This window comes from Diprion similis, chromosome 2 (assembly GCF_021155765.1).
Source record: "Diprion similis isolate iyDipSimi1 chromosome 2, iyDipSimi1.1, whole genome shotgun sequence".
In the NCBI taxonomy this organism is placed as follows: Eukaryota; Metazoa; Arthropoda; class Insecta; order Hymenoptera; family Diprionidae; genus Diprion; species Diprion similis.
The window spans coordinates 956807-978662 of record NC_060106.1 but is presented as its reverse complement, the minus strand read 5'-3'; the positions used below and the strand labels follow the sequence as shown (position 1 = coordinate 978662).

The window sequence follows — 21856 nt, the reverse complement described above, 5'->3', positions numbered from 1 at the left end:
CTTGATCTGGTCACTTGAACTGATTTGATCGTAATGATTTGTTATGTTTAGGTTGCTATTCAATTTCAAAATCGTTTTGTTTTTCATGTGTGATTTTGTTTCCTTCTAAAAAATTCTTCTTTTGGAATCGAGTTTTGTGTCGGACCGGCTCTGATTTCTTTTGCAGTCTGAATTGAGCCACAATTATTATTTTTCTGGTCGTTGAGCGATAATTTGATTTTCGCAGTGTTCTAACCCATGTGTCAGTTTTTGTCAGCACATTTTCAGGTTCCCTGACACAACATCTTTCCTGTGATTCCTTTTTTCATTCCCGAGGACGACTGGTGATCGACGAACCGAATTTTTCTTCTCCGGATTCAGATAAGATCGTTTCTTTTCTTTTAATAGAAATAAACGTTTAGTGATTTAATAACGATTTTTATTAATGAATCTTTCTTTAACTCAATTCTTTGAATGAATTTAGGATGTACGATCACCAATGCTCACGTCTGTCCTCCCAATCTAGGGTGTGCTGTTTTCGGAAAAATCCCGGAACCGACCCACCACCTTCCTCCTCCTTTACCCAGTGGTGAAATCGTACTCCAGGATCCTTTTGGACTTCCGCTCGAGTCCTTCCTGATTTCCCAGATCCTGTGACACCCTTGGATTTTTACATGAAGAGAATTACATAACACTTTTACACTGACACGATAAACCCTTGTAACCGAATAATGTTAAAATATTGGATTTTGGCTATATTGCTCGGCTATCTGCTCAAGGTTTTCTGTGGTTTACCTTGAGACTGTGGGCAAATGCCAGATAGCAGTAAGGGAGTCTTTGAATTTTTAGAGCCACAGCTCCGACTCACCTTCGAGCACCGTCTGCTAGATCAAATTCATTATTGTTTAAATTTGTTCGAGTCAGGACGACTCTTTTCCTCAGGGGGGAGTAGTGTTACAAAGGGTGAAATCACCCGTTTTACCCCCCTTTCTAATGATCTAGTAGCCGGCATATGACGCAATAAAACTAAGCCCTCTTATGACAAAAAGTGAAGACGGTTGCTGCGGCAACCGGTATTATTGTAAAAACAGATCTGTTTCAGACTTTAAGCTGATAACACGTTCTTCACCCCAAATACATTTTTCTCAAAGCATATTTCTCATTCAGCGCCTTTTAATTGCTCGCCTGACTAAGCTTCTTACCCTCGTTTTTACTCGTTACGCTAAAAGTGTAACAATATATTACGTGTGTACTGCTCAATATCCACTTTAATTAATAAACTAGTAACCGATATAATAAATAGTCCATCTCATCTAATATCTGATCTATTCCACATACCACGTATAAGCAGCTACGACACGTACAAATAAAGCAAACGTGAGGGGAGATATTCTGGAAAATGAGATACGATATTAAATACTCCCAAAACTGAAAATGAGAGAGCTGTCGAGCGACAGGTCACGGAGTATCAAGATACTGTTCGAAAAGACAAGACCAAAGTGAAGAAATGAAATATTGGAGAAAAAGAAACAATACGTTGAGGAACGGGAGACTCGGCAGCTCAGTATTTGGCGGAAGGCAACTTAATCACACTTTTCACAATTGCTAAATCAAGTAAAATGAAGTAATCAATTTATTGCGAGGATACGAAATAGTTCTGAAGAATAACTAATTTCTCACAGAACCTCAGTGAGGAAAATAATTCAGAGTAAATGGGTAAACTCGATGTAAGCAAATAGTTAATTACAAACGCAACGTCGTTAAAAGAGGGACTTATATGGAATTAGCCATACTAAAAGATAAGCAGTCAGGTACGATATTCAGCTAACGATTGTTTAATGATAACATCAGCTAAGTGGTTCAGAAGGTGAATGTACCATCAATGTAACACAAGAGGTGAATATAGATTAATGGGCGACGGGTACAGTAACAATATAACCGACTGGATACAATTCAGAACAAACAAACTTTATCGTATAGGGGGTAACTATAGGCCACCGTGGATTTGCAGGCGACCAGCAATATACGAGCCTGACAGTAGGACGGAACAATATGTGCGGCAACGTACGAACTGGACCTGGATCGAAGCTACGGTTAAAGAATCGACTATATTTTCAATAACCGGACATAAAACGCAACGATTGACAAAATATAGAAAAATTATTGAAAAGAAGAGTCAATCTGGACTCAATGTTAGCTCTCAAAGCTGAGCTTCAGCTCGGTACGCCAGCCTGAAGAAAAGGGAACACGTAACCGCTCGATTGACTCGGCAACGAGCGCGTACGCCTAGCATACCGCGGATTGACAGATTCGAATCGGCTGCACTCAGCCCCGTGAAGTTGGATAAGTAGGAAATTTCAACAGGGAGGCCACCAAGATGGTCGTTGCTGTACGAGGTGCGATGGTATACCAGCGAGGTGGCTAAGGTGGTCAGAACCAACGCTATGTTGTACTAATTTCTAACACGCGATTTTACACATGGGTATGTGATGTAATGTGGAATTTCTCGAGCTAGTCGGGTATCGGTCCAAAAGATGTTTCAGCAGCAGCCTGGGTAGCTTAGTGGTCAGAGCAATCGCCCGGAAAGCGAAAGGTCCCGGGTTCGATTCCGGTCCAGTCCAAATCGTGAAACATTTTTTTCGGATCTGCCAGAAATGCGCGTCACAGTACGCAAAAGTGACAGTTCAATTAAACACATATCACAATTTGATCGGTAAAGAACTTTTAATAATCCCTTTGGTATCGTTAAGTTTTTTAATTGAACACTTGCTTGACTGTTGGCGCCGTATAAGTGTGATACAATTTTTGGGTTTGACGCCATGTTTAACCGAGTTGACGGGTTGGGTTGGTTGACCCAAAAAGACAGGAGAAAAGAATAATTTGCACAACTCGCATTTATTTATATATGAAACGGCTTAGATGTCGGAAAAATCAGAGCATGAACAAAGAAAAGTCACAGTGCGTAACGGGTCGAAATCTACAAGATCAGATGAACAGATTATGTTAAATCTATCGACGGTTCAACGTGAAGGGCTTAAATTACGCAAATTAGTCGAAGAATAGGACTTATTGTGTGTCCATCATTTCAAATTTAAAACTGATAAAATTCAGGAAACACGGGAGACAAAGTCGGTTGACAACCGTAGCTAGCCACAGGTGTTGGAAAAGAGAAATAACCGTGATAGATGGAACTAGTAGACAGACGACTCGGCATCATGCCGGCTTCAAGCAGAAAAGAACATGGGGAAAATCTGTCATAACGGTGCTGACAAATATAACTAGTCGCCAGGGTTAAATCCTCCACCGTAAAAAGGTTTTTCAAGGACTGATTGTTGCCTCAAAATCAGATTATAGTAGACTTTTCATCCTTTATCGGAAAAATATAGTATGGGGCTCGCCCGTAAGCTGTTTTTGGCTCAAATAATAATTTCAATGCTGGGTTTCAGCCCGCCTTTACTTTGCCTTCACCTCGTACGTAAAATTATTATCCTAGCCTGAAAATACTTAGTTCACGGGCATGTCGCATAATGTACTCTACTGTGTTGTGTTACATAATAATTATCGAATTCTGATGTCATGTGGCGCATACTCTGGATTGACGTGTGCTTTCGCTATGAAAGAGGCACTTTGACAAAAATACTGACCGTGAAATCAAAAACGGTGATATTACTCAGCACAGCTATTTAAAAACTATTAAAATTTGGAACGCGAGAAAAACATCAATTGAAATCATCGCTTTTATACAAATTTTTTATTTCATCATTTAGTTGAGTACAACTACCGAGAAACATAAACACCGCGATGTAAGCGTAAAGAATATGCAAACTCATCCAATCCATATTGACCAACTAATGTGCTTATAAAACTTCAATGTTCTATCCATTTGCCACAACAAATAAATTATTATTTACATCATGCTTGAAGCGTATGTGACAGCGTATACGCGGCAGAGCAAAAAATGATATTTGAATACATTACCTTAAGTAACTTGGCGTTAGCGGTCACCTCAGATGCAATTTTTGCTCGCAATTTGGTACACACGTATACCTGCACACTTATAGATGCGGATGCTAAGGCGTTTGTATGATCAGCAAGCTGCAACAGATGTAATGTGGTTCAAAGTATCAGAATATAATATAATCACAATATTCAACATTCTACGAATATGAACGAAAAGTGGTTTCTTGTAAAAAGCAGTTGAGCTGCTAACGAAAAAGAATACTCGGGATGAATTCGTATAGATTTATCTAGAGTTTCGTAGTCACACTCTGAGGTTAATTTGGATTTTGCTCGTTTTCGCGACTCATCTTTTTCCATAGATAGATTGATAATTTCTCATGAAATATTGTCATACACATGTCGGACGTGACCAATCATCTGCAATGCTCACACGACATGTACCAGAGACGTTGTAATCGATTATTTGACTGACCATAATCGAAAAAAAAATTATACAAGAGCTAGAATTAAGTAACCCACTTTCAAGGTACAGTGTCTTACGTTCCAGTTTCACTATAATCACGTTGAGACGTATGAACTAGCAACTAGCAATACAAAGCGGGTTCTGGATACAAATCGCTATATTACCGGCACAGCTGCGTACAAGCCCAGACAGAAACCCTTATTCAGAATGTTCAAGAGTGATCTCCACTCTGGCTGAGTTTATCGATCATCAAAAAAAATGATCAAAATTGCGCTCTACGTTACCTTAGTTTTCATGCTTACCAGATGAAATTTTTCAGATTCACGCTGTGTTTTTCACCTTTATTAGAAAAGATCCCCCAGAATTGTGTTTTAAGTTCAGTAAATTAGCTAGCAAGATCGGAAAACTGCATTACCAAGCGCAGTTGCAACCCCTTAACTGTTCAACTTCAAACCCTCGGACGTGCAAAGTTCGGCAAGGCTCCTTCGTCGTAACTCAGCTTCCAGAAGGTTATTTCATCGTTAGTCAGTTTCAGGAAGATTCTTCTATCCCTCTGATCACTAGCGATCGAAAGCTTTCGAGGGGAGGTAAGACGTTGGCAGGCTTGTAACAACTCTGAACGAATTTTCGGAATTTAGGCTGACAAACTATTCTCGGCATCTTCCGACAAGTTTCGATTTGACTTCAAAAGCTCTGCGTCCAACGGGTTTCGGTATGATGTTGAATTTTCAAAAGTTTTAGAGCCGTGAGAAAAACTTGCCTTGACCTTGAATTCATTTCAGGAATTTACTCCGATAAAGAATTCTTAGAATCGTCAGACACGTTTTGACTTGACGTCGAGAGGACTGCGTCAATCTGCGAGCGTCCGACGTGTTTTGGCGTGCCATTGAACTCTAAAAGTTTGGAAATTGGTTGACGCTAACTCTGAACAAGCTCGTTGAAAAGAATCCATCTTAACTAGCTAGAGAAAACTTGATTGATGATTGATATCGATAAAAAAGATTTTATTAACAAAACTTGATATTACAGTTTAGGTGAAATCATAATCCTGATATAAGAGTGATTATATGTAAGTTTCCTACTCAACGATAGTGTAACCATGCTTCAGACAAAGGAAATGTAAAATTTTTTGAGTAGATGCCGATCGACTTTTGTGTTTCAGCAGAAAATTTTGCATCGATAACACGTTTTGAGCTGCATAGTTTAGGTATAATTTAGAATGATGCTCACATTTCACAGTACCATCTGACGTCTTATTAATTTTCTGCAACGATAGCCATCCCAAATCCATCAAATGAACGACTTCCACTTTTATACACAAAATTTTCTACGGCCAATTTTTTTTCTCCAATCTCTTTACATAAACTATCAAAGTATCACGCAGTGACATGCATCTGATGACGGAATCAAGCTTCTCAAAAAGTATATCACCACCACTCCAGGATAGTCCACGAGAATTATGTTGGAGCTCAAACTTTTCGCTTGGAAATGCAGTGATTCAACAGTCACATTTGTACTGTGGTTTAAGGAGAAACACTGACGGGGTAGTTTATTCGTTGAGTGATACAACCGTCAACTCTTTTGGTGTGAAACCACCAAAAGTGGTTTTGTCTCTTTGAAGCCTAGCACGTTAACTACAAACTATAGTAAAAAATACCGAATCAAATCCCTGGACCTTCAAGGTTCTCATACTAACTTTCTCAACCCACCACTTAGTATATCATATTCGATTATACGATGGTGTTAAATGAGGCAATAGGTGGATGTACAGAAAAGTTATTCTAAGCCTCAAATCGTAACAAATATAAACTGGTCCAGATTTGAGGACCTCGTTTCGTTTCAAACAGTCGATGAAAATCAAAAGTTTGTTATGCAGAAACTTACTCTTCGTCAATAAAGGCTCGGGTTTTTTGCCGTGATACGTCATTCGGAAGTTTACATACATTTCGTACAGCAATGTCAAGTGCTTAGTTTTTTAGATTCCTTTGAAAATCGAGTATAAGAAATCGTAGCTTCTCTAAGTGGGTGGACATTTTCACAGTCAAAACGTGTTTTGTAGTTGCTGGTAACAGCTGACTTTTCGGGCTTTTACAGCCGCAAAATTTTGTATCATCTTCTCAAATGAAATTGCATCGAGCAGGTCTGAATTTGCCGCAAACGAACACAGGTGAGAGAGCCTTTCTTCACCAGTCGAATTACGCAAATAATTTTTTACTCTTCTCAATATCGAGAAGGAGCGCTCTCCACTTGCATTTGTTGGTAAAATGCACAAAAATATTCGGAGTAGCGTTTCTACATTTGGGTAACTTGCAACGAGTCCCTTACTACGAACAATTTTTAGCATTTCTCCTGGCGAATTATCCTTAAGTGACAGTACTTTTAAAAACTCGTGAAAATCAACGTACTCTTCAACTAGCTCATCTTCCAGATCATCCGGGTATATTTTAACGATCTTAGCTGCTTAGTTCCTTATGTCACATACGGGAAGTAATGACAGTCCACTCAGAAATCCGAATTTTGTGTAAAAATCAGAATATACCGCACTTCTGCGCGACAATTCTGTAATAAGCTTGTCGATAACTAGTAACAACGTATTGATCTACAGATCGTTACGAGCATCGAAAACAGTGTCACCCTCGTTACTGGACTCGTCGCAGCGAAGTTTCCGCTTCTTAGGTCTGCAACTTTTACTTTGATACTCGGTGCAACCAGAAATATTTTTTCCTTCAGTTTAGTAGTGGTTAAATTGGTCCCGTAATCCATTAACGTAATTTTCCAATGATCTGTAGATGTTAACTACGTCGTTCAAATTAGTGGCTACATTCTGCAGGGATTTGTTTGCTTTATCGAATCTTGCCAAGATATCTGTCCAGAACTTTGCAAGAATCCCAGTCTCCAGGAGCTGAAAATGGCGACTTAAACCCTCAGCCTCAGCGCGAGTCTCCGGATTCTCATGGAAATTGTTTGCAATTATTTTTACGGCTGAGTAAAATGCATTATATGACATTGTGAGCGCATGACACGCGTCACATCTTGCCGACCAACGCGTTTGCGATAATGCTTTAGGTAACAACTTGATGTCACCGTTACCATTTTTGACTTCTTGTTTGAGTATTTCTCACCTGGAAGTCGAAGCGCTCAAGAAAACATAAAAAACGCTGTTACTTTCAAACAACATCCTGCAGCCGATACTCCTACCAAATTAAGAGAGTGGGCTGCACACGGTACATAGAGTGCAAGTGGATTATGTGAGTTAGTCTTTGCTTGCAGTCCACCGTAAGGTCCTGACATATTCGAAGCATTGTCATAGGATTGCCGTTTGCAATCTTTGATATCCATGTCAAGCTCTGTAAGTGTCTTTAAAACAGCGACCTCTAAGTCATTGGCAGAGTGTCCAGGCTGAGGAACAAATTTAATGAACCTTTCCACGGGTTCACCGGTACCCGTAATCATTCGTAAAATGGATGTCATCTGATCGCAATGAGTGATATCAGGCGATGAGTCTACAGAAATTGAGTAATATTTACTGGCTTTCAGTCCATCTATTATTTTCTTGGTCATCTCTTCAGACATCAATTCGATGAACTCATTGCACACGTTTTTGAACAAATAAGACACGTGACCTTTTCCCTTATTAGCACAGATTTCGAGATGTGTTTTGAGAAACGGATCGTATCCTGCAGGCAGTTCTATAATTCCAAGAAAGTTACCGTTTTGACTTAACCCAATAAGTTCATTGGAACCTCTGAAAGCCGATCCACGCTTACCGAGAAATTTAATAACACTAACTATGCGACGCAAAACTTCATGCCAGTACTCAACTCTTTTTGAGTATTTTGCGTGAAGTGACGTATCTATTTTTCCAAGTACTTCGCCTCGTGCCACCATATTTTGGAGATTACTTCAATGTTCATGGCTTCTTTCATGTTCAGAAAAGCAGTATTCGTGTTTCCAATCGTTAAAACCTGTTGTAAAAGAATTTGCATTGCGATTTTCGCAAAAAAGTTTACACGAAATGCAGAAAAATTTCCCTTGAGACACTGAGTATCTAAGCCACTCTCTTTACTCAATTGACCATTCTTCATTTTACTGAAAAACATAGATATTGAAGCCGATCTCGTTTGGGTTGCTTAAACACGCTTAGAATTTTTAAAATCAATGTCTTTCAAGTTATCCAGAGGGGTGATATTTCGAATTATCAAATCTCTTGTCACTTCAGACAAGCGTGGCCATTCAGCTGGATCTGAAAAGTCGGTACTTGGTAAGTCGTCTATTTCAAGCTCATTGTCAGGGAACTCTAAATCAGAGTTGCAGACATTTGTTGCACCTATACCACAATTGGTTGTTCCAGACGCTTCAGTGCTATCAGCTGAGGTAATGTCGTCGGGAAGAACTTCTTTGGTTTTGTCAGGCGCGACAGAGTTGGCCACCCGCTTGAAGAGGGGGATTCATCATTCGATCGTGACTTAAAAAAGCTGTCCAGCTTGCGAACATTTTGTAAAGCTGCAGAGAGCTTTTCGTCTTTGTCTATATTTAATTTATTACTATTAATCTTATGAAATTTCAGGAGGAAAATTAAGATAGAGACGATCAATGAGGGTGGCGAAAGACAGATTATTTTACTAGGAGTAGAACGTGATTTGCCAACACTTTTTTTTTTATTTTACTATCTGAAATGACTGTAATTGGCATGTGAGAACACATTATGTTTTTTTTTTTTTGTTCCACACTGTTATGGGTTTCCTAAGCCCATCTACCAGTGAGAATACAATGCCCGAGCGACAACGTATTGACAGCACTATGCAGCGAATAAGCGAAGGTACATTGCTCTCAAAGAAATGAGAAATCTGAACAAATTCATCGAGACGGTCGATACATATGAAGAGTGAATAAATTGGGTTAACTGTAGTGTCGGCGACGCAGTACACCATAAATTGCATGTGGTTCACAGCCTGCAATAATAATACCCACCGGGACGCTTTAGTTGGGGGCGAATCAACGAGCACGTGCCGCGTCGCGGCGGGCGTAGGTACTTCAATTCAACCACAGCTGTATCGCATCAGGGCCAGCGTCGTGGGTTCAGGTGCTTGGGCCCCAAGCCGCGCGTCACATTCGCCCCCCCCCCCCCCCCCCCCCCCCGCCCAGGCCAAAGCGCCCTAGGCTATAGCCCCGCTAGCTCATGCCTTAAGACGGCCCTGCATCAACATCAACTTTCCATCATTCATCAACTGCACACACTACAACGAGTGAAAAAAAGCTTGAAAATTTTGCATCGACGCTGTCATTAGAGCCAGGTCAGACTAATGAGAATTGTCTTTTTGTTCATTCCAGTATCTGGCAGTTATTTGGTCAGGCGGTCGAAAATGAAGTCAATACTTCTGACTGTGTTGACGAGGTACTACTGAATATGTCGAATTATTCACTGATTTTTGTGTTCTATTACTATGAATAATTTTATTTTGATTTGGCCCTAACTATTATTTTGCTTGGGCACTCATTATTTCAATTTATATTTCCTACGGTGTGAATTCGGAAACGTCTTCGGAAGAGGATTCTATCTCGGCCACTTGTAAGAAGAAACAGCATCAATCTGAAAAGGCTCAGACTACCTAACACGATTATTCAACTGCGGTTTCTATTTAGACCAGATATTCTGGATAATTTGTCGTTCTTTTTTCTGTATTCATTAAAGTACGATTAACTTTAAACTATATTTTTTGATACTCGAAACACTCCCTGCGCATGTGTTTTGCTTTAAATGAGTTCTGATTCGGCACGAACTTTCGTAAATATGTTATACACGAACCTTAGTGTCGATTTCTTTATAGTGCAAAAGGAACACATGATTTTAGTTACTCGTACCGCTGAAAATGCAAATTTGAGATATCAAGTTCTATCTTTGGATTGAAAGAAACTAGTGGTCCAGTTTCAAATTCCATACCAGGGTTTCTTCACTCTTTTTCCTTCAATAAAACGTGCGAATATGAATATCATCCAAGCATTCCTAATGCGTACGGAGCGCTTTGAAGTTGAGTATTTTTATTTATACTATATTCTCATTGTCAGGCGTAACGTTTATAACTTTGAACGGATGTTTAAGTTCAACTACCAGATTTGTTAGGCTCTTTGGGTACTTACAGATCATGAAAACGGAATCAATTTGAGAAAGACAGTAAAAGTTCTGAGTATCAGTAAGATACTCGCTTAAGATGCTTATAAAGACACGTTGTACACCTCGAAAACATTTTGGCGAAAAGTGGAGCAGATTTTTAATTTTTCAAAATTCAGAAAAAAATTTACAGTTTCGTTACCACCCACGGAAATTGGCCAAATTTTAACAGTTGCACTGAATGGATCAAACTCTCCCGTATGATGCCACTCGACGGTAATGAAACACACATTTTGATCCCAGTTCCATGAAATTTGATGGAGAAATGACAAAATGGCAGCTGATCTGGTCTTCGATTACGAAGAACACCAAAACCTCAGTTTGGCAACATTTGTTACCGACATTACGTGCATGCCGGTAATACATGCCGATAGTGCATGTGTGTTATATGCTTTTCTTTGTGAATTCTGTAATTTCGCGCTCCGGCGCAAGCAAACAAGGTACCAGGATGACTATGATCCCAACCACCTGAAGAATTCATCTACCAAATGTCTCATGTGGCTATTCTTATCGTATTTCTGAAACACCTGGGCTAGCGTTCACCTAACCCTTACGTATACTTCGGCTTTCGGCGTACAGGGATGTTACGTCCCCGCCGGAAACCACGCGGCACCCTCTCTGCGCCCTACCTTTACTAACGTGTAGATACCGTAAGACAGCCTTACGTGCTCTTACCATATATCTTAACCAATATCAAAGTACACAGTTACCACCATAACATCCATTACCCATACATCGATAGTTCTCATACGCTATATTAACCATTATTCCACCAGTAAAGCTGAAACATATATGGGTCATTCCATGTCAAATCGACCAATAGTTGGAATCGACCCCCTTCGATTTGGCCGCATTTTGGGCCGGAGTTTTTTGCTATTCTATAACGAAGTTCTGCTAAAAAAAAATTTCTTCAAAAGTTATGAAGAACTCGAAATTTCACAAATTTTCTTGTTTCTTAAACTTATATTTTAAAAATCTTGAAAACTGTTGCAATTCCAAAAATGATCGATCGTTAATTTCAAGGGTGATACTTGGGGCTGTGAAAAAAAAAATGTTCGAAAGAAAATTTTGAAAAATCTCGAACTTGTAAAATTTTGAATTTTTAAAAGTTCTCAAAATTGACGATGGACAATAAATTTTTGACTCAAATTTTTTTGTATTCTACCTTGAACCAATCTTAAGAGATCCTGAAATTTTCGAAACTGTGTTTCTTGATTTTTTAAAAATATTAATTTTTGAATTTTATTTAAAAAAATTATTTTCTTAAAAAAAAATTTTTCTTCATTTCTATCTCAAATGTGTTCAATAAATCGTATTATTTTGTAATTTTGAACAGTTAAAATTTTATTTAGTGGCATATTGATGAGCAATAAGAACATTGATGACATGTGTGTAACGACTTGTATGTCGGTTATTCCCGAGCGGTAAGGAATAGCCGTTTGGTTCTATTCCGCTTTTACACTATTGTAGTAACCGGGAATGTAGTGAGTATTTGACGATTCTGTTTACAACTTTTTATTCGATGGGTACAGTTTAAGAGGTGGATCAGAAGTGAAGTAGCGAGTCGAGAGCGAAGCGAGAGTCAGTGAAGAAAAGCAGGGTGCATAGTCAGGGTTCTCGGAACGAGAGGAGATAGTCAGGTGTGGACAGGATGTATCGGAGATAGTGTAGTAGGATGAAATGGAGAGTATCATTGATAAGTGGGACGAAGAATGAGTGGTGAGTGTGAAGAGGGGCTGAGCACGTAACACGCCCATCCCCCGGAAAAAAATTTTTGGTTGAGCGTAGTGAAATCAAGATTTTTGTAGCATAAATGTAGTTGTAAGGTTAGTTATAAAGGTCTTAAAAGTACGTGAGTACTTAGGATATAGTACGAAGTACGTAATACTTCGTGGTCGTAGCATTTATAGAATTATGGTGTGCATTGCCTTATTGGCAATGGTATAAGTAGATACAATAATTCGAAGTATAATTTCAGTCATTCAAGCATACTAGGACATGAGTGTTGGGCATATAGTGTCACTTATTTGCGATAGTAGCCTTAGTTATAAATGTCTTACATTACGTTAGTTATTTTGGTATGTATAAAAGAATCTGGGGCGATGTCATTCGCAGTAATATTGAGTTTGGTTTGAGTGTTTTATACTCAGTTTTATATATGTATAGCTTAAAGATATCGTATATGATTTTGGTGGGTACAGGTGTCTGTCAATTAATAGCCTGCAGTGTTTATTGTAATCTTAATTCTAATAACAGTAATTCGTATAACGAAGGTGTTGCACATTTTGTTGATTAGTAATACAAAGTATAATATAACATAGTATTGGATGAAAAGAAGTTATGATTCGTAGAATGACGTGATCTGCTGGCTACGATCGGGTCTGGTCGGCGCAAGAGTGGTATTCATTTTTTGATTTTTAATCGGTATCTGAGTTTGGCAAGTCTGTTGTGTAGGGGGCGTTTGAGATCTTCTGTTAGGTGTCGGAAGTGCTATGAATTCTATAGCGTTTGTGATTTCGGTATCACGTTCTACAGAAAGGGTGGCGGGTTTCTTTTTGCGTAGGCAGTGTACTACTGACAGGAGTGTAACGAGGATTTTGCTGACCAGTGATACTTTGTTTATGACGTATAGTAGGAACAGTCCGATTCCGAAAGATATGTTCAAGTTGGTTTCAGCGGATGAGGCGGTGTGTTTATTCTTATTTCTTATCCAGTTGCTAATTTCATTTTGTTAATGTGTACTACCTTGGTCTTGTAGTCGTTAATCTGTAGTTTGGTTTTAATATTGTTAATAATATCGTTTATTTCGTACGGCCCGTGGTAGTGATCGTCGAGTTTTGTCCTCGTCTCGTTTATTGGGGTAAATCCAGTGCTTTCGTGGACAGAGGTATTGTAGGATAACATCGCAAATATGACCCACTTGTCCCAGTTGCTTTTGTTCCGAATGTAATGTTTCAAATATTCGATGAGAACGTGATGACTCCGTTCGAGGGAGCCGTTGGACTGCGGGTGGTATGCCGTCGTCTTTATTTGTTTGATTTTAAAAACTTTGGCCAGTTCCATTATAACTGGGCTCAGGAAATTAGGACCCTGGTCGGTCAGAATTGAAAGTGGAGCTCCGAATGTGCAGATGAATTTTTCTGCCAGATCCTTCGCGATAGTTTTCGAAGATGTTTCTTTCAGGGGTATTGCTGTGGAATATTTTGTCAAGTTATCTTGGATCGTCAATAGGTACTTATTTCCTGAGGCTGTTGTTGGTAAGGGCCCTACTATTTCCAAAGAAATTTTTTCAAAGGCTGTCGTCGGTGTGTCGGTGATTAGTCCAGTTGAATTAGCAAAAGGAGTGGAAAACCAAAATAAAAGTAATTTTTTTTTTTTGCAATCGCTTCTTCGTAAGATGGATATTGAGAAAATAACCATCCACAGTTTGAAAAAGTTGTGCAACAATTGTTAAAAAATCGATTTATGAAAATTGCGACACATTTTCGTGAATATCTCCGTTTCCATGCGAATTTCACAAAAACTTATACATACCTTTTTTGTTCGTGAAGAAATTTCCTACAAAATGGGACCCGTCCGATGTTCGACAATTTGAAATTGAATGCGCAGCGCCCGCTGATTCGTAAAAAGTGTTCTTTTTTTCAATCTTTCGTAATGAGTACAGAACTTGTAGAATAGTCTTAATAATCTTGGGAATGAATGTTTATGTGAGTATAATGAAGTATGCAAAACGCGGTTATGGCTGGTCGACCCGGTTTCGAGACGTTCATTTCTTTCAAATATTCAGAGCCTTGATTGCAAATTGCATCACGGTCGAACAAAATTTTTCCATCTAGTGATTATTTTTTTGCACACACTTCAAAGTATGCAGTATCGATCGCGCATCACAAAAAAAAAAAAAAATTCCTTTACGTGTTTTAAACAATATCTTAGACAAACATGCGAAATTCCGAGACAAAAGAGCGGCATAACTTTACGATTTCACGTGTTTTCAAAATCTCTGTTCCGTACCCGATTGGTATTTGAAAGAACGAGAATTTAAAAAAAAAAAATTTTGATTTGGATCAGTGGTTCCGTAGATATGCAGCATAACGCGTTTCGGCTAATAACAATGAAAGTAATTAATATTTCGACTTGAAATTTGGTATGCAGGTTCTGAAATATGTGTACTTCAGTTGTAAATATATCTGATCGGAAAATATGCCATGCATTCCGAAATGAGCTGATCTAAGTATGGGAGATTTGTGCGGTCGGAAGCGTTTTACGGCCGGGCGCGAGTGGAGGGGGAACGGTTCGTCTCTCTCGGGCGCGCTTGGTCTCTCTCTCGCTCCCGTTAGGACTATCCGCACCGAATTGTTCCAACATTTGATGCTCTGTAACTTCTTATAGAGGCCCCAAATAAAAAAAACACGTATAGACGAAAGTTGTTGTCAATTACCTGAAAAATATGACGAAAATACTTGTAAGATTTTCTTGTTTATTAATTCTTTATTTAAGAATATACGGGACTGGTATCTAAAAAACCTGGAGGAGATTGATGTCAGAGGCCGATAGAGAAGATAGGTTGCCAAAAACCCTGGAGATTATTCGATATCGTGGCAGTAATTTTATTAGCTGGTAATCACAATCAACATGAATTATAACAGAAAACAGGCTCGTACCTTACACGCTAACGGTTGTCAACTTAACGTGACGAATTAATAGTAGTTTAAAGCGTTAATATTGTACTTATTGACGATTGTTTTATTGTGGCTAGCTGGAGAAAAAAGAGAGAGGTCGCCGTGGTCCATTCGGTGGCAAATTGCGTCTTCTCGCGCCGGTTCGCCGAGCAGGTTCAAGCTTGAGTCCTTTATTAAATAGCGAACAATTTCGGCCTTTCGAATACAACACCGATGTCTTTGATTAGTTAGTCGTTTGCTATGTCGTAGTTCCTTCCTGGCCAGGGGGATTAGGCCGACTGCCTCTCCATCTTCGACGTCACAATAGCCGAGGTGTTCGCCAATGGTTCTCTCCCTCTCTCTCTCTCTCTTTATCTCTCTTTCTCTCTCTTTCTCTTCTTCTAATATTCCTACATCGTCTCCCTTTTATTTTGGATAAAGTTAATGAGATGAAATAAACAAAACATTAAGTACGTTCTTTAGGCTTCTCACTTTCAATTTACCCGAACACATGGTTGATTTAGTCTTATTCATCTATGACCTTACTAGCTATTCTTAATGACTATATACTATCCCTAAAACATGCACTCTGTGCCAATATGTGCACTAGTCGCGGTATTGTTTCTTTTACATCTATTAAAAGCCTCCGGTTAATGCGGAATTGTATCCAATTATTTTCTATTCTAATACGTCAGTCGACAAATTCACAAATATAACTCATCTTACAACCAATTCTTCCCTATACGACTCGAAAGTCACACGTATTGAATCAAATACTTATATAGCTACCTCACATTTAACAGAACAATCTTCTTTGACTTTACACATACTGGAGTAGACGTCCTTGCTTACACTCATAGACTAAACTTCTATACCGCCGGCGAGGATGCGACGGCACGTCGCATTGAGTGAACATGGTCGGTCGTCAAATTTCATTTTTATCATATGGAATCAGCTGAGTGATAGAGCTTCAGATTGCTTCGATTAAAGACTCCCTTCATCTTCTCTTTCCCGTCAACATATCCTAATTTGAATGCAATTACACCAGCGGCTTGTTGGACAATATAGGGACCCTCATAAAGATGAAAAAACTTAGCTGTAACCCTATCCATTGCACTTGATGGATGTGGTAGTCGAATTAAGACTTCGTCGCCAATGTTAATATGCACCTTGCTAATAGATTTTTGCTGCTTCGCACGATTTTGAAAACTTTGTACCAGGTTTTTGCGGGCTAGTACAATTTTTGCATCATGTGGAATTTCTTTACCGGGTGGGAACCTAATTAGACTTCGGATGCCATCATGCGGGCTCCGACCATAATGCAACTCATATGGACAAAAACCCGTGCTTCTATGCGTTACCAAATTAAATAATGACTCGATCCGTGAAACGTATTTTGCCCATCGAACATACGTCCGAGTTCCCTCATGATTCGCTCAGTCGGATTAGACTGCGGGTGTCGTACAGACGAAAATAATATTTTAATACCTTCTTTTCGTAGAGTATTCGCCCAAATAGGGGAAGTGAACTGTGTTCCATTATCGGCGAGAATTCTACCTGGTTTTCCGTGCTTCGGTAAATAATCTTTTATAATCTTATTTAAAACAGTTTTCGTTGTGGCTCTCTTGATTGCGTATAAGGTTACTAATTTTGAAAAGGCGTCGACTAACACAAATAGATATTGCACTCCACCGATCCATTTTTGGGGGTGGACCGTAAAAATCAACTGTGACAAGTTCACCCGGATTCTCGGTCTTTATCATTTGAAATGCACCCTCCATACTGTACGTAATGTATTTCACCCGTTGACAGAGATCGCATTTTAACACGATTTGTTTTACATCACGGGTTAGACCACGCCAATAGAAAAAGTTTTGCACATACTTGGTTGTTTTGTGCACGCCTACATGACCCAATCTTTCATGCATTTCTTTCACTAATAGACTCTGAAGATTCTTCGGAATTACTAATTGCCATACGTCATTTTCGCGAGCTCTGTGAAACCATACATCCTCATATTGTTGCAACCGTCCCCCTGCATCAAGGCTATCTCTTACCCCTACCATGGCTTGTAGTTCTACATCCGACTGTTGCAATGTTTTGATGTTTTTTTCAACTGAGAGCACACCTGTGCGTCAATTTCCAAGCTACATACAATAGTTAACGCTTGTGTTTCGCGTTCGCCACACCCTCTCATCGTCATTCGGACAATCCTCGCGACAGTGAATTCATTATCATTATTTTCATCGTGAAATCGTCCCTCAGGGTTTCTACTAAGAAAATCTGCAACCTTATTTTCAACTCCTTTACAGTGTGAGACCTTGAATGAATATTCTTGTAAAATGATACTCCACCGCGCTAAACACGCTGTGAGAAACGGGGTTGTGTTAAGAAACGTCAAACATTTATGATCCGTGATAATTTCGAACGGCGCGCCAATCAGATAATATCTAAATTTGTGAATGGTATAAATTATTGCCAATAACTCCTTTTCGGTAGTTGTATAGTTAAGTTCTGGGCTTTTCAAACCTCTGCTAGCAACGGCTATCACCGCTTGTTCACCGTTATCGTGAGTTTGGAATAGTATTCCACCTAGCCCTTTATCTGACGCGTCAGTATGTACCTTAAACTGTCTGTCCGGCATTATATGATGGAGAGCTACCACTTTTATAAATCGTTCCTTCAAGCATTGGAAAGCCTCGCTGTGTTGCTGGGTCCATGACCACGGTTCGTCCTTCTTCAACAGATTTCTAAATGGCTGGACATACACAGCGTGTGACACGTTGAATTGCCGATAGAAATTACACATCCCCAGAAACTTCTGCATTTCCAGTTTGCTTCGCGGTTCTTGAAATTCTAAAATCGTCTTTAAATTATCCGGATCGGGCATGACTCCTTGCGTGGATATTACAAAACCTAAAAACGGTATTGCTATCTGAAACAATTTAGTTTTGGATAACCGGATGGTAAAGTTATTTTTAAGAAGCGCATCAAACAATCTTCCCAAATGCATCAAATGGTCCTCAAACACACACGAAGCGACTAATAAATCATCTATATACATAGTTAAGAATTCCTGAAATTCTTCCCCAAACGCCAAGCTCAGTGCTCTGATGAAGCCACCCCCTGCCGTCTTCAAGCCAAAAGGTACCCGACAGAACTGGTAGAGGGTGGATCCATGCAGGAACGCGGTGTACGGACGCGCCTGTCGTGCAAGTGGAACCTGCCAATATCCATGCGTTAGATCTATCGCACTGAAGTATTTAACACCATGATATTTTTGCACGAGTTCCGCGATAAGCGGGGGAGATTCATTATCACCTTCGATGACGTTGTTTAAGTATCTTGCATCTAGGCACACTCGCACCCGACCATCTTTTTTACTAACGACTCTTAGCGGATTGCAGAACGGACTGGTCGACCGTTCGATGACGCCTGCTTCTACGATAAATTTAATCTCCTGATCTACTGCCTCTCGAAGTCTCATTGGAATCGGATACGATTTCTGGATAAACGGATTTTCCTTCGTTAGTTTAATATTATGCTCGTATAACCCCGTACAACCCGGCTTATTAGAAAACAATGGTTTATACCTTAGCAATAATTCGATTATGGATCGCGATTGATGTGGAGGAAATATCGTTAGCTGCTGCGCGACCCTGCGCAGATCTTCCGAGAAAGTTGAATCTGATTTTTCAATACTATGAACCTGCAACTCTGAACCGCGCTCGTTTTCACCTGACTCATCTTTCTCTCCCGATTCAATAGTGTTCGCCATTTCGTTTTCTATTGCACTTTGGACTATAAGCAGATACGTACTAGTCCCCTCATTACGTGACTCAACCCTCTCGAAACATCGTCGCTGGAACCATACATCTCCCGACTTCACTCGCGCTCCATTCACGATCAACGTACATTCGTCTAAATTTATTACCGATCCATTCTTTCTAAGCCAATCATATCCCAGAATAGATTCCGTTGACAAATATGGTATTATCAAAAAGGTATACGAGAACCGCTGCCCTCCTATCGTGAAGTCTATGGACACCTGCTTCTTTACATGAGTGGATTTCTTACCGATAGCGGGTACAATAAAGGTATTACTAACTGGTAGTTTTCGAAATATGATCCCCCGTTTGAGTTCATTATAAATTGTTTCTGACAGACAGGTTATTTGACTTCCTGTGTCCATTAGTGCAAATATCGTTCGGCCGCCAATTTAAATTTTTACCCGCGGCGTAGACTCTATTTTATCTCGCTCCTGTCCCCCTGGTAAATTATTTCCGTCTACATCTTGATATAGGTCCTCTACAAAATCAAAAAACTCATGGCACGCAACGGGACCTCGCTGCAGTGCCGGATCTAGGCACGAGGCTGAGTAGGCGGCAGCCTACAGGTCCTCACCATTTGAGGGCCCCCACCAACTTCAACTCATATTCACTACTGACCGATCAAGTTTGGAAAATTGAGGAAAATTGTTTTTTGAAGTTTGAAAAAAAAGTTATGAAGCAAACGCGAAAGCGTTACGTATATTTTAAATTCTCAGCCAGATAAATCTTTATTTCGAAGATTGTAAATTAAAACAGAGTATTAAAAAAGTCAGTCAAATTTAATCACGCTTAAATTTCCACAAACATGAGTACCATCATTATTGGGATCCAAAGAGGAGGTGTGGCTAGTGATAATGGCGGAGTAAATGGGTCATATCGGCTGATATTGGTGACAAAAAATGTCAATTATCGACGTTTTTTCAATCAACATTACATTTTTGCTGCTCTGGTGTTCACGATTATCCCTATTAAACTCAATATTTTATTACAGAATCTTCATAATCTCGTCTTCAAAGTGAGATACGACCCACTTACTTAAAATTACCGCCACCCACATAGCGTATCGTTCAACTTTGGTTACCAATAATCGACGAGTAGTCTGTTTTACCGATAAGACTAAAATGCTGAACCGCCGATGGTAAGTTACTCACCTAACCTCAATAATATTCGTTTAACATGGGACAATAGTAATCAGTTCTCTCCAATTGTTGGTCAATACTTTGGCGACGTAAAATATAGTCCGAATACGTAGCTTTTTAAATGTTTTCGGATCGTATATATCTAACGTTGCAGAATAATTAAGATATATCACGGCAAATAATTTATTTCGGCGTGAACTATAATCAATTATAGTATTTGTTTATGATTCTGATTCTGATGAACATCGAATTCCGAAAGTAAGTATAACTAAAAATTCAACATTTTCCGTCAAAAAATACAAGAATATACAATGGATGAACTTAAACTTATACTACATACTATATACATTTTAACTCTATTAAATATCAATGAATCGATAATTTTTTATTAATTATTTTTTTAAGGTACTTTCTATAATGAACAACAGACAAGTTGATCGTCATAAAACTCCACGCCATTATCAAGCCAGCTCTGATAAACGTAAAAATGCTAAGGAAAAACAAAAACGGGGGTCCGAAATTCTCTCGCAAACACGTCGGCTAACTGATTTTGTCATAAAGAGACCAACAACTTCAACAGCTTTACAAAATCCTGACGAAATAGTACGCCGAGAAACATTATTCAACTTTTCGCGAAAATAGTAGAATGGAACGTCATACAGCAGCCTATCAAAATCATTGATAAAATATGATCAAATCAATAATTTTTTTTTAGAAGATAGCTGAGGATGACGCTGCTCTCAACGATCCCACAATATTGGACGGACCAGTGAAAAAAGATCATGTGAGTGCAACATAGTATTTCGAAAATGACAAAATGATAGAAAGTAACATATTTATGAAGATTGAACCGTTGTTTTACATTTTAGAGCAATATTGACCGTGACGACGTGGTTAATGATACGATTTCTGAAGAAGTGAACAGATTACAAACTGAAGACGAAATATTTTCAGACTGTGATATTGGTACGTGGCCGGACAATATGAAAGATCATATCAGTTATTGGTTGAAATTAGGTAGTAACAAAGTCCAAAATTGTGATGCGGAGCTTTTTAAACGTGAATCAGTCAAACAATATGATAAGAATTTCACCAGAACATGCCAAATGAGTATGTTCGAAAGAAAACACAAAAATGGTGAAACCATCAAACGGGAATGGTTATGTTTTTCCCCAAGCAATGGAGAACTTTACTGTTTCTTTTGTAAACTATTGAATACGGTTGAAACTCAATTTTCACATGGTGGATATTGCGACTGGAAAAACGCTAGCGATCGTTTGATAAAGCATGAGACGTCTTCGGCTCATCTCAAAGCTACGATTTCTTTTCAAACGCGTTCTCAAGAATCGGGACGGATCGATTTCGAACTTATCCAACAATTGGACGACGAAATAAACTATTGGCGGAATGTACTCAAAAAAGTAGCATCCGTGATTCTCTTTGTTAGCGAGCGTGGTTTGCCTTTTCGAGGAGACAACGAAATTATTGGTTCTGCACACAACGGTAATTATCTTGGGTTGCTCGAATTACTTGCCGAGTATGATGATTTTCTGAAAGGACATATTGGAAATCATGCGAACCCTGGGCGAGGCCATGTCAATTACCTCTCGTCGACAATTTGCAACGAATTTAGACAGTTGATCGCTCGACGTGTATTC

At 39.2% G+C, this 21856-nt stretch overlaps 1 protein-coding gene across 1 annotated transcript in view; it reads right to left on the bottom strand.

The window, feature by feature from the left end:
- The window catches only part of LOC124416179 (coiled-coil domain-containing protein 142), a 320435-nt gene that overhangs the window by 123968 nt on the left and 174611 nt on the right, over window positions 1-21856 (bottom strand). The window contains exon 6 of the mRNA XM_046897102.1: window positions 3958-4074. Coding sequence (XP_046753058.1) covers window positions 3958-4074 — 117 coding nt within the window. The remainder of the gene's footprint in view (window positions 1-3957; window positions 4075-21856) is intronic.